Here is a 19,692-nt window from a genome sequence, read left to right as displayed (position 1 = left end):
TTTGACTTGAAGCCCTCCCCTGAAATAAGCACAAAGGTGGATCTTCTGGCTCTATAGGCCCAATATACCCTTATTATAGACTGCCTTGGTGTCAGCTGAGGTGACATCTGTGGCTTTGAGTTTCTTCCTTTCTGTCACCAAGAATTTCCCTCTCCCAGCTTTTCTCTCCCTTTTGGAGTTCAGCTGTATATTCTAATTTTTCATGTTGATCTAGCATTTCAGTGATACTGTTTGGTCACATGGATGTATTAGTCCAGTCTGCCTTGTTGCTTGAATAAGAAGTCCAATAAAATTTCTTTTTTTCTAATAAAATATTTATTAATTGTATTCGCTGCTTTGTTCCACAAAAATGATTTGGGGTTGGATTATATTATTCTCTCTTTAAAAATATTATTATTATTATTATTACTACTACTACTACTACTACTACTACTACTACTACTACTACTACTACTATTTGAGACAGTCTCGCTCTGTCGCCCAGGCTGGAGTGCAGTGATGCAATCTTGGGTCACTGCAACCTCTGCCTCCCGGGTTCAAGTGATTCTCTTGCCTCAGCCACCTGAGTAGCTGGGATTACAGGCACGTGCCATCACGCCTGGCTAATTTTTGTATTTTTAGTAGAGATGGGATTTCACCACGTTGGTCAGGCTGGTCTCAAACTCCTGACCTCATGATCTGCCCACCTCAGCCTCCCAAAGTGCTGGGATTATAAGCTTGAGCCACCGCTCCTTGCCAAAACTATTATTTATTTTTAAAATGGGTAATATATGTATGTGGTCTAAAGTTAGATAAAAAAAGAGTATGCTTTTTCTTTTCCCTGTTACCCTAGCCACCCCAGCCCAATGTCCCTTTATAGATACAACCAGTTACCAGTTTCTTATGTATCCTTCTAGAGGTTAACAATGCACTAGTTCGTTGGTTTTTTGGTTTTTTTTTTTTTAAGATGGAATGTCGCTCTTGTCAGCCAGGCTGGAGTGCCGTGGTGCAATCTCGGCTCACTGCAAGCTCCTCCTCCTGGGTTCATGCCATTCTCCTGCCTCAGCCTCCCGAGTAGCTGGGATTACAGATGCCCGCAACCACGCTTGGCTAATTAAAAAAAATTTTTTTTTTTAGTAGAGGCGGGGTTTCGCCTTGTTAGGCAGGATGGTCTCGATCTCCTGACCTCATGATCCACCCGCCTTGGCCTCCCAAAGTGCTGGGATTACAGGTGTAGCCACCACGCCCGGCCAATAATGCACTAGTTTATTCTTTAACAGAGGTTTTAAACTTTAGTGTTTATAATTTAATTTTGTAGCCAATATTCAGGATTTTTCCATCTATTTGAGGTAGTAGCAATTGTATTTTCTTCTGCTTGCTTTTGAGTTACAGCTTTACACTAGTTATGTGTTACATGTATGTCTTTATATATGTGAATGGATTATCTGTGTTATAATTTTTGTTCACAAACTCCTCAGAATGTGACAAAATAAACTGTTGATTAGAATGTTTTAAGTTATGTGGAATATTAAAATGAAACCTTAGCTCTATTTTTTATTTTTAATTGACACATAATAACTATATATATTTATGGGATACAGGGTGATACTTGAATATGTGTATTCCGTGTATAGTGATCAAATCGGAGTAACTAGCATATTCATCGCCTCAAACATTGATCATTTCTTAGTGTTGAGAACATACAAAATCCTCTATTAAAACTAATGGAAAGCTTCATGAATTTGTATGTTATTTTTGGGCAGGAGCCATGCTAATTTTCTCTATATTGTTCCAATTTTAGTGTTTATGCTGCGGAAGTGAGCACTGGCCCTAATTTTTAGGAGGTAGTGGAAATGATATTTTAAGATGCTAGAAATCTTATTGAAACACATTGTAGCTATCCTTAAAAATTGTGGCTGGGTGCGGTGGCTCATGCCTGTAATCCTAGCACTTTGGGAGGCTGAGGCGGGTGGATAACCTGAGGTCAGGAGTTCGAGATCAGCCTGACCAACATGGAGAAACCCTGTCTCTAGTAAAAATACAAAATTAGCCAGGCATGGTGGCTGGTGCATGCCTGCAATCCCAACTACTTGGGAGCCTGAGGCAGGAGAATCACTTGAACCCCAGAGGTGGAGGTTGTGGTGAACCAAAATCACACAATTGCACTCCAGCCTGGGCAACAAGAGGGAAACTCCATCTAAAATAAAAATTGCCCTGATTACTAACCAATCCATGCCATTGTTTGCATATGTGCAAATAATTGCCCAAAGAGTTGAGGGGGTCTGTCACAGATAAAGGCTTCTCCTTTGGGTTCCTTAGCCATAGTTTATACCATTGATTGCCTGACTGCAGCTCGGTGTGAAATTCAGTAACATGGAGCAAGAAATGGAAGCCTATGACCTAATATGTTTTCTTCCTTAGATCAACCTCTCCACTTCTCCTACACCTGCACAGTTAATAAGCCGTTCCCAGGCTTCCAGTTCTACCAGCGGCAGTATTACCCAACAGACTATGTTACTAGGGAGTACTTCCCCTACCCTAACGGCAAGCCAAGCTCAAATGTATCTCCGAGCTCAAATGGTAAGATATGAGCTACCAAATTTTTTCAGTGTTTAAGGACTTGAGAGATCAAAATGTTTCTTGATTTGATACAATAAGAGGTATTTTTAATATTTAAGAAATGTTTAATTGTGTGTGTGTGTGTGCATGCGAGCGTGCCTTCAGCTCTTGTACATTATGTCATGAAAGATTCTACTTTTAATTAATAAATCTTCTTGGTATCAAATAGTAATTATCACGTTGCAAAGCTAATAGAGATTCAGTAGCATAAGAGTGATTATTTTTTAATATCAAATTCATCGGAAACCTTTTTTTCATAGTTTAACATCTCTGAAATTGGGATGCATTTTATAACTGATGGCATCTTGGTACTTACAGTGGTCCATGAAATCATTGCCTATTTTTGACAACTTAGATTTAGTGAAATAGAAATGTTAAAAAAACTTCGTTGTTAAAGTTAGAATTTGTATCCTAGGATTTTCTGAATTCTATATTGGAGTTCCAGATAGTTTCCCAGATGATGCTTAACTTTGGTTATTCCCATCTCAAGTTCTGCAAGGTTATTTGTGTTCTTGAGTTCATTTTGATCTTTTATGAATATAGGAATGTTAATTTGGTTATTCTGTATTTGGGTATCTACTGATTTCCTAATTTAATTGTTGAGCTTCTTTAAGGAATGTAGAAATTGGTTGACATGTATTTTATTTGATGTCTTTAAAGAAGCTAGACAAATGCATTGTCCCTAATATATTTATATTCTTTTTTGTCCAGTGGACTGAATATTTACCTGGATCTCCAGTTTTTTGTTGTTGTTGTTATTGTTTTTTGAGGCAGAGTCTCACTCTGTTGCCCAGGCTAGAGTGCAGTGGCATTATGTCTCCTCACTGCAACCTCTGCCTCCTGAGTAGCTGGGGTTACAGGTGCCTGCCACCGCGCCCTGCTAATTTTTGTATTTTTAGTAGAGATGGGGTTTCACCATCTTGGCCAGGCTGGTCTCAAACTGCCGACCTCGTGATCCACCTGCCTCACCTCCCAGAGTGCTGGGATTACAGACGTGAACCACCACACCTGGCTTGGATCTTCAGTTTTTTTATCTAAAATTGCAAAGTTTCCAATCATTTAACTAATTCTGTGCTTTAAAATTAGGTTGAACCATTTGAAATGGTCGCTATTTGACTCTTTTTGAACTCTAAAATCAGCAGTTTCATACGGGTCAAACTAAATTGAATATCTTCTTTTTAGGTTTAGTCCTTTCAGGGTCTTGGTACTGGAAATTACCTTTTCAGGAAAGTTATGCCATTTGTCCCTCGGTGTCTGTGGTGGATTGTTGCCAGGCCCCACCCTCTCTGTCCCCTAAAATACTCAAATCTGAGGATGCTCAAGTCATAGTATTTGCATATAACCTATGCATGTCCTCCCATATACTTTAAATCATTTTTACGTATAATACTTAGTATAATGTAAACACCATTTAAATAACTTATATTGTTTAGGGAATAATGGCAAGAGAAAAGTTTGTACATGTTCAATACAGATGCAGCTGTCTTTTTTTTTTTTTAACGAATATTGCTTTGATCTACAGTTGAATGACGAACTCCATAGATATGGAGGCCTCATTTTACTTTGTTGTTGAATTTACTTAAATTTAGTGTACTAAAGAACTGAAGTTTAAAAGGTCACTTAATTGGTCATTTAATTTTTCTGATTGTTTTTGGTCTTTGTTTGGTTGAACATTTTAACTTAGATAGCAAGAGGAATGGAATAATTTATACAATTTTTAAATAAAGTATTTACATGTTCTTTGAAACAAGTGTCAGATTTACTAAATTGAATTGATTGATCTCTAAGTGGATTGTATTGCCTTAGAAATTAATGGCATTTGGCTGGGTGTGGTGGCTCATGCCTGTAATCCCAGCAATTTGGGAGGCCGAGGCGGGCAGATCACTAAGATTGGGAGTTCGAAACCAGCCTGACCAACGTGGAGAAACCCTGTCTCTATTAAAAATACAAAAAATTAACCATGCATGGTGGCTCATGCCTGTAATCCCAGTCACTCGGGAGGCTGAGGCAGGAGAATCACTTGAACCTGGAAGGCGGAGGTTGTGGTGAGCCGAGATTGCGCCATTGCACTCCAGTCTGGGCAACAAGAGTAAAACTCCATCTCAAAAAAAAAAAGAAAAAAGAAATTAATGGCGTTTGTTTGAATATTGAAAAAAGTTGAGCCGGGCACAGTGGCTCACGCCTGTAATCCCAGCACTTTGGGAGGCTGAGGTGGGCGGATCGCTTGAGGTCAGGAGTTCGAGACCAGCCTGGCCAACATGGTGAAACCCTGTCTCTACTAATAGTACAAAAATTAGCCTGGCGTTGTGGCGTATGCCTGTAATCCCAGCTACTCGGAAAGCTGAGGCAGGAGAATCGCTTGAACCTGGGAGGGAGAGGTTGCAGTGAACCAAGATCATATGACTACATTCCAGCCTGGGTGACAGAGACTCCGTCTCACCAAAAAAAAAAAAAAAAAAAAAAAAAGGAAAAGAAAGGAAGGTGATAAGTAAAAACATTAAATGTCTTTTTGTTTTTTGATGTGAAGCTTTTTTTGCAGGCTCTTTTGTTGTTGAATTTTGACCGGTGTGGCATTTACTTTTAAAATGAATATTTCTTTTTTTTTTTTTGAGATGGGTCTTGCTCTGTCACCCGGGCTAGAGTTCAGTGGTGTGATCTCAGCTGACTGCAACCTCCACCTCCTGGGTTCAAGTGATTCTCCTGCCTCAGCCTCTCGAGTAGCTGGGATTACAGGCACACCTGGCTAATTTTTGTATTTTTAGTAGAGATGGAGTTTCACTGTGTTGGCCAGGCTGTCTTGAACTCCTGACCTCCAGTGATCCACCTGCGTTGGCCTTTCCAAAGTGCTGGGATTACAGGCGTGAGCCACCGCGCCAGGCCATAGAATGAATATTTCTTTACAAATAGTTTTAAAATGAAAGGGCAACCTGGATTTGCCCTATAGATCCTTTGTAGCGGAGTGAAATATTGGAGTGTAGTATGTGGCATAGTTATCCTTATGATAAAGAGGACTGAAAAGGCTTTTTTGGTGTTTCTTTTTGTTTCTCACTGAAATTTAATTTGTGTTCCAAAATAGTGACTGTAGTTGTTTACTTTAACTTTCCATTTTAGGAATCCTGCCACAGTAGTTTTGAGCTAGGAAAAATTTAACTATAATAGCTTATTTGAGACACAATTTGGTCTGAGAATTTCATATCACCAAAATATATTTTCTTTTTTGAGTACTGCTTTTTTTTGCACTCATCAGAATCATGAGCTGTTTCAAAAATGTTTATGATGTTTTTTGAGTTCTCTTATTATCAGAAACTTCTCTTTGTCATGTAAAACCTTTTGCTGAGGAGATAATCCTAAACTGCATTGTCTTTCTGTCACAAATTTCAGTCTCTCTTGCCTGCTGCACATTGTGTGTGGGACATGTTCTTTTGTCTTAGGGTATTTTTTTGGTTTTCTGTCTGTACAGCTGATTTTCACACCCGCTACCACTGTGGCTGCTGTACAGTCTGACATTCCTGTTGTCTCGTCGTCATCGTCATCTTCCTGTCAGTCTGCAGCTACTCAGGTGAGCTTGTCTAGCTTCATAATGTGTTACTTGAGATCTGGATCTTCAGGTTAAAGTTAAGCATTCCTTTTGTGTTTAACTTACTGATGGTTTCAGTGCTCTTTGTCATGCATTTCAGATTGAAATTTAATAAAATAGAACTTCAAGAAAATGTTTTTTCTGTTAAAATTATAATACCATTAAACACAGATATTTAGGTTATTTGACGTTGGTTGGTCAAGGTTAATGAGACTTTTTGTTAATGACATTCTGTGTTTAGTTTTATCATAAAGCAGATTTATTTCTCATGTGAGATATATTCTTTTGCTTAGATTGCTTTGCAGTATTCCTTATGTAATAACTAAGTCAAGAAGGATTTTAAGTTTGAAAGTGAATTAAACTAGACAAATTTAAAATTTTAAAAATTGGTCGGGTGCAGTGGCTCATGCCTTTAATCCCAGCACTTTTTGGAGGCCCAGGTAGGAAGATTGCTTGAGCTCAGGCATTAAAGACCAGCCTGGGCAAAATAGCAAGACCCGGTCTTTACTAAAAATAAAAAAATTTAGCTAGCTGTGGTGCTGTGCAGCTGTAATTCCAGCTTTTCAGGAAGCTGAGGCAGGAGGATTGCTTAAGCCTGGGAGATTGAGGCTGCAGGGAACTATGATAGTGCCACTGGATTCCAGTCTGGGTGACACAGTGAGATTCATCATTACAGAAATGCAAATCAAAACCACAGTGAGTATCACCATCCACTCACAAGAATGGCTGACACGAAGAAGACTGCTAATACTATATACTGGTGAGAATGTGGAACATCCAGATTCTCATACATTGCTGGTGAGAGGGTAAAATGGTATAGCCACATGTTGGAAAAGACTTTGGCAATTCCTCATGAAGTGAAACATACATGTAGCATGTGACTCAGCAGTTCTACTCCTTATGTTTACCCTGAGAGATGTGAAAACACATAAAGACATGCAAGCGAATGTTTATAGCAGCAGTACTCAGAGTAGCCCCAAAGTGGAAACAACCAAATGTCCTTTAACTGCTGAGTGGATAAACAAATTTTGATATATTCTTTTTTTTTTTTTTTTTGAGACAGAGTTTTGCTCTTGTTGACCAAGCTGGAGTGCAGTGGTGCGATCTTAGCTCACTGCAACCTCCACCTCCTGGGTTCAAGTGATTCTCCTGCCTCAGCCTCCCGAGTAGCTGGGATTACAGGCGTGTGCTACTACACCCAGCTAATTTTTTTTTCTTTTTTCTTTTTTTTTTTTTTTTAAATAGAAACAGGGTTTCACCATGCCAGGCTGGTCGTGAACTCCTGACCTCAGGTGATTTGCCTGCCTCAGCCTCCCAAAGTGCTGGGATTACAGGCATGAGCCACCACGCCCAGCCTCAATATATTCTTACAGTGGAATACTGCTCAGAAATACTGATGAATCTTAAAAACATGATGGTTAGCAAAATAACCGTGGTATAGGGAATACATACTCTATGATTCCATTATATGAAATTCTAGAACAGGCAAAACTATAGTGAAAAACAATCAGATAAGTGGTATCTGGGGTAAAAAGTAGGGGGAGATTGATTGGGAACGGGCATGAGTGAACTTTCATGGTTAAGGTGATGTTCTGTATCTTGGGGTAGTAATTATATGGTATATACATATGTCAAAACTCATTGTTTTGTTTTATTGTATGTAAGTTACACCTCAATAAATTTGATAAGAATGAATTAGAATGAATACATTTTAAATGAAAACAATTTGAGTTAGAATGTTTACTTTGCATGATATTGCTGTATTCTGGTATTCTTCATAATGAATATTTTAGACTGCATATGGCAGAAATGGATATTTTAGGGTCATCATTGGCTTCTTATTTATAATATAATAGTTCTCAATCTTCTGGTAAAAAATAAAAAATGAGATAATAATAATCCTTGGTATTTTTGATAAAACCTCTGTATATGCATTTACAAATAAAGGCTGATTTTCATGTGTTAATTTATAAAGATGATGGTCAGTTCATTTCAGGTTTCTTCTAACTTGCCCAGTGATTCTCTACAGTTTCTTAACTTTATTGGACTTTTTTTTTCCATATTGTTAAGGTTTTTCTTTCTCTTTTTTTTTTTTTGAGACGGAGTCTCGCTCTGTCACCCAGGCTGGAGTGCAGTGGCCGGATCTCAGCTCACTGCAAGCTCCACCTCCCGGGTTTACGCCATTCCCCTGCTTCAGCCTCCCAAGTAGCTGGAACTACAGGCGCCCACCACCTCGCCCAGCTAGTTTTGTATTTTTTTAGTAGAGACGGGATTTCACCGTGTTAGCCAGGATGGTCTCGATCTCCTGACCTTGTGATCCGCCCGTCTCGGCCTCCCAAAGTGCTGGGATTACAGGCTTGAGCCACTGCGCCCGTTCTAAATGGGAGGGCGTGCTGCATGGGCCGGGAATCGAACCTGGGCCTCCCGCGTGGCAGGCGAGAATTCTGCCACTGAACTTTCAACTCTAAACTTTTATGTTTCTGGAATGAATTTGTTGAAGTAATGATCTTTTTAAATTAACTGATTGATTTATTTAGTTATTTATTTAATTTTTGAGATAGGGTCTCACTCTGTCACTCAGGCTGGAGTGCAGTGGCTCAATCATGGCTCTTTGTAGCCTCGACCTCCCTGGGCTCAAGCCATCCTCCTACCTCAGCCTCCTGAGTAGCTGCGATTACAGGTGTGCTCCCACGCTTGGCTAGTCTTTGTATTTTTTTTTGTAGAGGCAGGGTTTCACCATATTGCCCAGGCTGGTCCTGAACTCCTGAGCTCAAGTGATCTGCCTACCTCGGCCTCCCAGACTTCTGGGAGTATAGGCGTGAGCCACTGTGCCAGCCTGAAATAATGATCTTCTTTTCTTTTCTTTTGGTTTTATGAAACCTAATAGAGCTAGACCATCGTCAACTTCCAGAACATTTTAAATTTTATTTTTTCATTTATATTTGACTTTGTTCCAACTAAGATTTTAATTCATTTATAAGATGTGTACAATAAAACATTAGAAAGTAAATTGGAACCATGTAAGAAAAAAGACACAAATAAAACTAGGAAAGTGGCATGGAGCTAGGAGTGAAGTTGCTGCTCAGTTTACATGTATGAAGTTCTATATGGACTTAAGCTCCTACCTCAATCATTTATCGTATGACTTGTACAAGTTGCCAAACATCTTTAATATTCATTCATATTTGTAGGGAAAAAGGATGAGTAATATATATCTTTAGTGTATAGAACATTACAGGCACTCAGTAAGTAGTACTTTTTTTTTTTGCAGAAGTCGGGGATAGGAAGACTTGGGTTCAAATTCTGACTTCAGCAACGTTTGCCAGCCAGATTGATTTTGGCCAGATTCATAGGATAGCATAGTGTTTATAATACGGACTTTGGAGCCAGAATCTCTGGGTTCAAATACTTGCTGTACCATTTTATTGTTACAAGTCCTTAACCTCTCACCTCAGTTTCAATTATATAAAATAAAATAACATTTATTATATATTTCATAAGGTTGCTATGAGGATTAAATATGTTAATAAATTAAAATAGAAGTGTCTGATAGCATTTACTAAATGTTTCATTTACTGAATTGTTTCATTTACTCCTTAAAACAACTCAGCTCTACTCTCGGAGCTGTTGCTTGCAGCTCAGAGTTGTTATAAGGAATAAATGAAACAATAAAGTACTTAACGTAGTGCCTGCCACATAATAAGATACCACAAGCTACTAATTACTCTTTTTGTTATGCATTGTCTGAAGATGAGTCACAAAGTTGGTTCTTAACTTTCAGGTAACTAATAGTGAAGAGAGAAAAGCAACCACTTAAAGAATTTATAGGCCAGGCGAGGTGGCTCACACCTGTAATCCTAGCTCTTTGGGAGGCAGAGGCTGGCAGATTGCTTGAGCTCAGGAGTTCAAGACCAGCCTGGTCAACATGGCAAAACCCCATCTATAGAAAAAATTTGCAGGGTGTGGTGGTGCGGGCCTATAGTCCCAGCTACTTGGGGAACTGAGGTAGGAGGATTGCTTGAGCCCAGGAGGTTGAGGCTGCAGTGAGCCAAGATCGAGCCATTGCATTCCAGACTGGGTGATAAAGTGAGACCCTGTCTCAAAAAAAAAAAAAAAAAAAAAAAAAGAATTTATAGTTTCCAAGGTAAAACAAACAAACGACCTGCTTAGGAAAACACAGCTGATTTTAACGTATTCTGAGGAGCACAATTTGTCTTGCTGGTACACATGAAGAAAACATCTTACTTCATATTTAAGGGTATTTTTAATGTGAATAGTCAAAATAATTTATAAAAGTGGCCTTTGGGGTCCAGATTGATGTGTTCTAGGTATGAGCCTCTGTGATCGGCCTTAATTCAAGGATAGATTTTTGAGGGGCTGGAGGAATGGATTAAACTTTAGAAATTTCTCTATGGATATTGTTTCTCTTCTCTGTACTTTTGAAATGGCAGTGAGTGAGGCTGGCATTGGTAGGTGATGCTCACACTTACACACTCCAGTGATAACTTTCCTCAAGTTCAAGACTATTAGTTTTGGAAAATTTCTGCATAACTTTCTTGAGTTTTAAAATTATATTTGCAGTTAAAAAATTTATTTATAGTTGTGAAATACCAAATCTGAAGTTGTATTTTAATACTCTTTAAGCAATAGAAGTCAGTTCAACAGTTGATTTTTCCTTAGTACTAAACATTTTTATACCATAGTGTAAAAAATGAGAAATTTGGAATATCTCACTTCTATTTACTATGTTAAATGCTCCATTCCTTCTCTCCACCTGGCACACCGACACAAAAACAGATTTTTGGAAAGATGTTATAGGGTAGAGTGTGTTAAGAGATGAACTGGGCATGGTGGCTCACGCCTGTAATCCCAGCACTTTGGGAGGCCAAGGCAGGCAGATCACTTGAGGTCAGGAGTGTGAGACTAGCCTGGCCAACATGGTGAAATCACGTCTCTACTAAAAATACAAAAATTAGCTAGGTGTGATGGTAGGTATCTGTAAACAGCCTGGCTAACTCACAAGGCTGAGGCAGGAGAATTGCTTGCACCCGAGAGGTGGAGGTTGCAGTGAGCCAAGATCGCACCACTACACTCCTGCGTGGGTGACAGAGCAAGCCTCTGTCTCAAAAAAAAAAAAGAGATGAGTAAGAAATCTGACCCAGAGGCTGGCAGAGTGGCTCACATATGTAATCCCAGCACTTTGGGAGGCGGAGGCGGGTGGATCGCTTAAGGCCAGAAGTTCAAGATGAGCCTGGCCAACATGGCAAAACCCCATCTCTACTAAAAATACAAAAATTAGCTGGACATGGTGGCACAGGCCTGTAGTCCTAGCTACTCAGGAGGCTGAGGCAGGAGAATTGCTTGAACCCAGGAGGTGGAGGTTGCAGTGAGCTGAGATTGAACCACTGCCCTCTAGCCTGAGTGAGACTCTGTCTCAAAAAAAAAAAAAGGGAAAAAAGAAAAATAAATCTGACCCAGTAAATCCGAAGGGCTGTTCTTTATTCCCCAGATAGGCTTACTGGGGAATACTCTTAGAATTGAGAAAAAAAACAGCCCTTTGGATTTAAAAGCTAAAAACTCAGCTCTACTGTCAGCAATATGACCCTCACTCTTAGGGATACTGTGATAATTGCCATAGTATTTGTTAGATTCCAGTTAAATAATTGATGTGAGAGTATTTTGGCAGGGAAGCCCTCTATAACAATGTGAGATGTGAAATTAGCAAAAATAACTCATGCAAAATGTAGACTTTTTAAAAAGTCAGAAAGTTTTCGTCACTTGATTAAAGGAAAGGTTCAGATGAAATGAATGTGGGACATCAGAGTGCCCTAATATTCTTCTTCTTAGAAAGGATGTGTTTTCTTTCAAAAGGGAAGCTCTGTCAAGGAAATCGGTGTATGTGATCTTTCCACCAGCAGCTAAGTTAACTTTGTAATATATTTAGGCAGTGTAGCTTTCATGTTTGGAATTTATTTAAACCATGTCAATATTTAAGTCAAAATGATCATAGATATTTTAGCCATATTCTAAAATATATGTGTTCACATAAATAATATATATACAACATAGTGTATGTAAGTATATACACATTTTCTTTTAGAATTCCAGAAAACATAAGGAAAATTAAAAACACAAAGTGTATTATTCTATAGAAATGGATATGCTGCAGGTTTCAGGGTTCATTGTGTCAAATCCTCATTTACTGTGAATGTACTTTTCATTTGAGGGAATGCTTTCCAGTTTTTCAGATTATTATCCTTTGGTTATCATTACTATGCAGTCTACTTTATAGATCACTTGTGGCAAATGTTAAATTTTATATTATCTTTCTCTTGCTTCCTGGAAGATTTTAATGTGCCTCTTCTAGATACTTGTTGAGATGTTTTTGGTAAACATGAACAGATTTTAATGTTAGCATAAGAACACGATGAAGAGAACTAAGTGCTTACCAAAAAATTAGCCATGTAATATGTATTTCAAAATCATACATAGGAGAATACCTCAGACTTGTGAAGTTTCTATTAAGTCTGCAGCACCGAGCTGCAGGGAGTATAAAAATGAATGTTGAGATGAGAGTCTACTAGCGAGTCTCAGTATTTCACAGACATACATTTAGTAATTCTAAATCAAGTTAGATATTTGTCAGTTCAGTAGGCCAGTAATGACCCAAATGCTATGGGAAAGTTGTTCCAGAAGGGAGGAAGAAACCCTTTTCTAACCGGGGACTTTGGGCATGTTTCTTAGGTAGGGTAAGAGGGATTTTACTGGGCTTAGAAGAATGGGTTTGGCTTCAAAAGACAGCTTTGAGAAAAGATGGCATTTAGGCAGGAGGTGCTTAAATAAGAGCGCCAAATGAAGGAAGTGGAAGGTATATTTGGAGAATAGTGAGCAGAACAGTTTGGGTGAAATATGAGAACTGTGGGCTGGAGGAATAGAAACTGGGGGTTTGAAGTGGGTTTTGGCCTAGGTTGTGGAGGGCTTTGAGTGGCAATCTGAGAAATCTGGATTCTAATATTTCTTCTTCTTTTTTTTTTTTTTTTTTGAGACAGTGTCTCACTCTGTTGCCCAGGCTTGAGTGCAGTGGTGTGATCTCAGCTCACTGCACCCTTGCCTCCGGGTTTCAAGCAATTCTCCTGCCTCAGCCTCCTGGGTTGCTGGGACTACAGGCACCTGCCACCACACCCGGCTAATTTTTGTATTTTTAGTAGAGACGCCGTTTCACCAAATAGGCCAGACTGGTCTCGACCTTGTGATCTGCCTGCCTCAGCCTCCCAAAGTGCTGGGATTACAGGCGTGAGCCACTGTGCCCAGCCAGTATATTTTGTTTTTGCATTAAACTTTAATAATACAGTGGTTATTATCCATTTATGTTTACATTGGTATGAAATATGAGAAAAATCAGATAAGACAATCCATATGGTTTCAGTTAAAAAATTGTTTGAGTAGCTTAGAATAGAACTGATGAAAACTTTGGCCTGAAGTATAGCTTTTTGTTTTTCTTTTTTTTTTTCTTTGAGACAGTGTCTTGCTCTGTCACCCAGACTTGGGGGGCAATGGCGCATTATCTTGGCTCACTGCAACTTCCACCTCCCAGGCTCAAGGAATTCATGCCTCAGCCTCCCGAGTAGCTGGAATTACAGGCATGCGCCACCATGCCTGGCTAATTTGTATATCTTTAGTAGAGACGGGTTCCCTGTGTTGGCGAGGCTGGTCTCAAACTCCTGACCTGAAGTGATCCACCCACGTCGGCCTCCCAAAATGCTGGGATTACAGGTGTGAGGCCCCACGCCCAGCCTGAGAAAGGACAGTTTGTTTTGGAGACAGAGTCTCACTCTGTTGCCCAGGCTGGAGTGTGGTGGTGCCACCTGGCTCACTGCAACCTCTGCCTCCTGGGTTCAAGTGATTTTCCTGCCTCAGCCTTCTGAGTAGCTGGGGCTACAGATGTGTGCCACCATGCCTGGCTGATTTTGTATTTTTAGTAGAGATGGGGTTTCACCATGTTGGCCAGGCTGGTCTTGAACTCTTTACCTCAGGTGATCTGCCCGCCTTGGCTTCCCAAAGTGCTGGAAGAAAGTATAGCTTTTGAGCATCAGTTAATGATGTAGAGACAGAAAACACATGAAACTGAAGAACATTTTATAAAGCAGCAGTATATCATTTGCTTTGTCACTTTGGAGTCTCTTTTATCTCAGTTTCTCTCCTAGGGCCAGTGCTAGCCTACATATATTTGGTACATGCATTCTAGATAGACAAGAAGTTCAGCAACTTTTGGAGAAGGATTTTTCTGTCTTGCTTCTTGCTGTTTGGAAATGTTATGAATCTCAGCTGAGAGTAATTGGAATAATCTTTGCTACCATCCAGACTGGCAGTATGTTTCAAATAGCCCTGAGTGTAGCAGGAGCCACCACAGAAAGCCATTTCAGGATCATGCACACAGTCTTTTCAGTTCATGAGATGTAGTTTTCAAAGGCAGTGAATGTTCAATAACAACACCACCAAAATTTTACTAAATTAAAAGAGTTTCTTGAAAATGCTTTTCATAATTTTCACAATGGGGCAGATAATTTGAAGAATTAATTTTCTTACAAGGTCAATGTCCCCTTAATCTCTATAGCTGGAACTGGTAACTTTTAAATGCAGTATGTTGCAGAGTAATTTCCTCATATTCATAGTTCATACATGTATAATACACACACTGTTTATATGTATATACATACTGCTTTTATCTAGTTCTTTATGATCCTTCCCTTCTCTCCCTTCTCCTCCTCCCCTCCCCCTTTCATCTTCCCTCTCTTCCTCCCTTACTCCCCCCTCTTTCCTTTCTGTTAATGTCTTTTAAAAAATTGCCACTTAATATTTAAGATGTGATTATTTAGAATAATAACTCTTCTTTCCTTAAGGATTAATCAGTTCTTTGAAGTGCTCGGAGCTTTTCGTATGAAAAGCATAATATAAGTGTGTTGTCAGTATTGTCATAATGGTAATGATGTCCACATCAATTAAAACCATCTGTTTTCATCCTGATTTTCTGTTATGTGGTTCTTAGGTTCAGAATTTAACATTACGCAGCCAGAAGTTGGGTGTATTATCTAGCTCACAGAATGGTCCACCAAAAAGCACTAGTCAAACTCAGTCATTGACAATTTGTCATAACAAAACAACAGTGACCAGTTCTAAAATCAGCCAACGAGATCCTTCTCCAGAAAGTAATAAGAAAGGAGAAAGCCCAAGTCTGGAATCACGAAGCACAGCTGTCACCCGGACATCGAGTATTCACCAGTTAATAGCACCAGGTGGGATAAAACTTTCGTTGAAAATAGTTGTATTATTCATTTTCTTAGCAGACAGAGCAAAACAAAGGATGTTGATTACTTGAACAGGAGTGACACCTTTAAAACATTTTAGAATGTGAATTTTATAAATTTAATCTTAATGTGTAGCTTGAAGAGAGACAAAAAAGCCCAACAGATAAAATAAATTGTAACAATATAATAGGTTTTTTAAAATCAAATAACATTTGATTAACATCTTTAAGTGCTGGTCTCTCCTTATATTGATAAAACCTTTTAGCTTTAAAAAAAGATTTGCCTGTAGTTTATTTAATATACTTCAGTGGGATAATTTTTAAAGCTTATAAAAAAGCAGTATACTATTTTGTTTAAAGTTGTTATCAGTGGGAGAAATTTGTCACTTTGAAACACAGAACTATGCATAATTATTTTCCTTATGTTGTTGCCTTTTTCTGTCTTTGATTTCATCTCTGAGAGGATCATCTCAGGCAATGAACTGATTGTCTTTCTTCTCAAGCTTTGAATTCAACCTGTGCAGCCTTTACTTTATCCAGATAATCTTGCCTCATGGTTCTCATACTGAAAATGTGGGGGCCATCTAGAGTGACCTTGCTGCCTCTCTATTCATCTCAGAATTTCTCAGGATTGAACTTTCTTTACTTTTAATAAGATAAAGAGTTACATGTATTCTTAAACTTAGCACCATTTGCCCCTGTTGTTGATCCTACCTTTTTTTTTAAACCTTCTTTAGTACTTAATTGTTAGAGCATCTTTTATCTTCTCATACTAGACCGTTTCCTTTGTTTCTCAACCATAATTAGGTCTCCCTTATTCTTAATGTATCTGCATGTTTTTCTAAATCACTATAACTGTAGCTTATTTGAGTATGTGTGTGTGTATGTGTATGTGTGTTGCACTGGGCTAGACACCTTATAAATGTTTCATTAAAAAAAAAAAATTCTGGCCGGGTGCAGTGGCTCATGCCTGTAATCCCAACACTTTGGGAGGCTGAGATGGTGGATCACTTGAGGTCAGGAGTTTGAGACCAGCCTGGCCAACATCGCGAAACCCCATCTTTACTAAAAATATAAAAATTAGCGGGGCATGGTGGTGTGCACCTATAGTCCCAGCTACTTGGGAGGCTGAGGTATGAGAGTTGCTTGAACCTAGAAGGCAGAGGTTGCGGTAAGCCAAGATTGCACCACTGCACTCCAGCCTAGGTGACAGAGCAAGACTCTGTCTCAAAAAAAAAAACAACTTCCTTTGTTCCAGCAACCTCATTGGGGAAGCATCTTTTTTCTGTCCTTTTATAACGCTGCTTTACTTTTTAAAGACTTGTTTTACACTTAGGTGTAAGTGTAAAATATTCCACTTAAACCTATTTCACTTCTCATGTTTCCTGTGTTAATATTGCCAGCATTATCTACATCACTGAATCTCAAAACTGTGGAATTGTCTGATGACCCTAGTTAGAAATTTCTCCTCACTCTGAACTTGTATGGTCCCTTCTGGTTCTTTTTCTTTTATAGTTATTTGTATACTCATCTTAGCTTCTCTGCTAGATACTAAGCTCCTTGAGGGTAGGATAATAATATTGAGCATTTATGTATGTGTGAGGCACTGTGTTAGTACTTTACATTAACTCTTTAATCCCTTTTTAGATTCACCTTTTCATCTTTGTATCTTGACAGCGCTAAGTTGTACCTTGTATGTACTTACCTATATTAGGTGGGAGGTACATATTTGTTGGATTAATAGTTCATTTTTTTTCCCCACTTGTATTTTAGGAATTATTGCAGTCTTTCTTATTGGTACTAATTAGGTATCACTATGGTTAGAATTGTTAAATGTGAATCTTATGTAAGTAGGCTTTGATATAATGTATAAAGTAATAAATATATTCAGAGTATAATTAGACACTTTTTTTTTTTTAAACCTCTGTGTGCTAGGCGCTGCTCTCTGTATGGCATAAAAGCTGGGTTTTTACACTACTGTTTTTACACTACTATTCTCAGCCTCAAACCAGCATCCGGCCAGTTTTGACAGTCAGTGTGGAGCAGTGGTGACCCATGGTGCTTAGAATGACTGCTCAGGGACAATTTCTAGTGATTCCTGAAGTTTTGATAAATTATAATGAAGGGTAGGTTAGTTTCTTTCCAAAGAGAATGTTACTTTCAGAGAAAGCTGGGAACTAGTTCAGGGTTAGTTCAAACAAGGAGATCTAGTTTTGGATTTTTCAGTCCCCCTTAACTCTCAATACCTAGTTCTGAATTGCAGCTTATTCCCTCTTTCATTAATAGTGTGATAATATGCTTGTAGTTTGCGTTCCTCTGGTGGTCAATATCTTGTGTAAGTATGGAGGAAACCAGTAAGCCAAAACCACCAGAGTCTCAGGTCAGTTTTAATTCCAAATTCAGATCTTACGTGTATTACCCAAACTCCAGTTTTCCGTGATGTTGATTGGAAACAAAACCACTCAGAAAATCCTAAACTACTTAAAAGTTTCTTAAGCCTTACACTGCAGTTATTCAAAGCCATTCATATCTTCTATTAAGGCTATAGCTATATTTTTCACCTTTTTAGTTTTTCTGCTTTTATTGGTAAGAAGTTAATCTCGGCCTGGTGCAGTGGCTCACGCCTATAATCCCAGCACTTTGGGAGGCTGAGGTGGGCAGATCACAAGGTCAAAAGATCAAGACCATCCTGGCCAACATGGTGAAACCATGTCTCTACTAAAAATACAAAAATTAGCCAGGCATGGTGGCGCGCACTTGTAATTCCAGCTACTCGGGAGACTGAGGCAGGAGAATCACTTGAACCTAGGAGGCGGAGGTTGCAGTGAGCCGAGATCGCACCACTGCATTCCAGCCTGGCAACAGAGCGAGACTCAAGTCTTTAAAAAAAAAAAAAAAAAAAAAAAAAAAAGTTAATCTGAAGCTAAGATATTTTGAGAGATTCTAAATTGATTATTTGTCCTCAATAAGAAAAATGTTCCTTCAAGTCATTTTAAATGTAAAACAATCTACTTGTATTCTAATGTAGTGTGGTCTAATAATTATCGTAGTGTACATGGATATTGTTTTCTTATATGTATTTTTAGGGTGCTAAAGTAACTTGGTTTTCTTTATCATTTCTTTTTGAAGGTGGAGTTTCCACTTGATACTTAGTAAATTCTATTTTTAATATACAAAATAAGGTCAAACTTTAAATGTCTGGAAATATGAACTGTATTAGAGCTGAAGTTTTTTTTATCACAGTTTTTAGAGATTTTATGAAACTAGTTTAATTGGAAAAATATATACTGTTTTTTGTAGACATTAATTCATTGTGTAGTGAGAAGGTCCTGTATTAATTAATCTGCTCCAGCTGCCCTAACAGAATACTATAGACCATGGCTTAAAGAGCAGAAATTAATTTTCTCACAGTCCTGGAGGCTGGAAAGCCCAAGATCAAGGTCTGGCAATGTTCAGTTTCTGGTGAGGGCTCACTTCCTGGCTTGCAGATGTGCTCACCTGGCCTTTTCTTGAGTGTGTGGTGGGTGGAGGGAGCAGAAGCTCTCTGATGTCTTTTCTTAAAAGGGCACAAACCATGTCATGTCGGGGCCCCACCCTATGACCTCATTTAACCTTCGTTATTTCCTTAGAGGCCCCATCTACAAATACACATTGGGAGTTAGGGCTTCAGCATATGAATTTTGTCCCACACTCAGTCCATAGCAGGGCCCTAGACTCAGTTAGGATCATAGGTTCTTTTAGACCTAACGCTGTCCTTAATAGCCAGATGATTTTAGGCAAGTCACTTAACTACTCACAGTTTCTTCATCTGTAATGTGTTGGATTGGTATAGTACCCTGTCACTTTCATGGGATTGTTGTACTGAATGAAATAGTTTGTGTTACTTTTTTTTTTTTGAGATGGAGTCTTGCACTGTCTCCCAGGCTGGAGTGCAGTGGCACAATCTTGGCTCACTGCAAGCTCGGCCTCCTGGGTTCACGCCATTCTCCTACCTCTCAGCCTCCCAAGTAGCTGGGACTACAGGCACTCGCCACTGTGCCTGGCTAATTTTTTGTATTTTTAGTAGAGACAGGGTTTCACCATGGTCTTGATCTCCTGACCTCGTGATCTGCCCGCCTTGGCCTCCCAAATTGCTGGGATTACAGGCGTGAGCCACTGCGCCCGGCCAATACGTGTTACTTAAATAATAGAATTACATATATGTGAGAGATGA

General features: G+C 39.0%; 1 protein-coding gene and 1 non-coding gene across 18 annotated transcripts in view; one reads left to right on the top strand and one right to left on the bottom strand.

Annotated features, from left to right (window-relative positions):
• LOC105465851 (polyhomeotic homolog 3) overlaps positions 1 to 19,692 on the top strand; it is a 105,191-nt gene that overhangs the window by 30,057 nt on the left and 55,442 nt on the right. For 14 of the 17 annotated variants that reach the window (XR_011619886.1, XR_011619885.1, XR_977824.2 and 11 more), the window contains 3 exons: positions 2,401 to 2,559; positions 6,059 to 6,157; positions 15,222 to 15,468. Coding sequence is in view for 12 of the 17 variants with exons in the window: in XM_011714518.3 (XP_011712820.1) it covers positions 2,401 to 2,559; positions 6,059 to 6,157; positions 15,222 to 15,468 (505 nt within the window). In the remaining 5 variants the exon portion in view is untranslated. The remainder of the gene's footprint in view (positions 1 to 2,400; positions 2,560 to 6,058; positions 6,158 to 15,221; positions 15,469 to 19,692) is intronic. The other 3 variants (XM_071091230.1, XM_071091229.1, XM_011714537.3) reach the window with 2 other exon arrangements.
• Positions 1,698 to 1,804, bottom strand: LOC112424006 (U6 spliceosomal RNA). The gene has a single exon (XR_003014610.1). It is a non-coding gene; the product is annotated as a U6 spliceosomal RNA (small nuclear RNA).

Source organism: Macaca nemestrina, chromosome 2 (genome assembly GCF_043159975.1).
Source record: "Macaca nemestrina isolate mMacNem1 chromosome 2, mMacNem.hap1, whole genome shotgun sequence".
NCBI classification, from domain to species: domain Eukaryota; kingdom Metazoa; phylum Chordata; class Mammalia; order Primates; family Cercopithecidae; genus Macaca; species Macaca nemestrina.
Note: the sequence above shows the minus strand (reverse complement) of the source record. Positions and strands in the feature narration are given on the sequence as shown.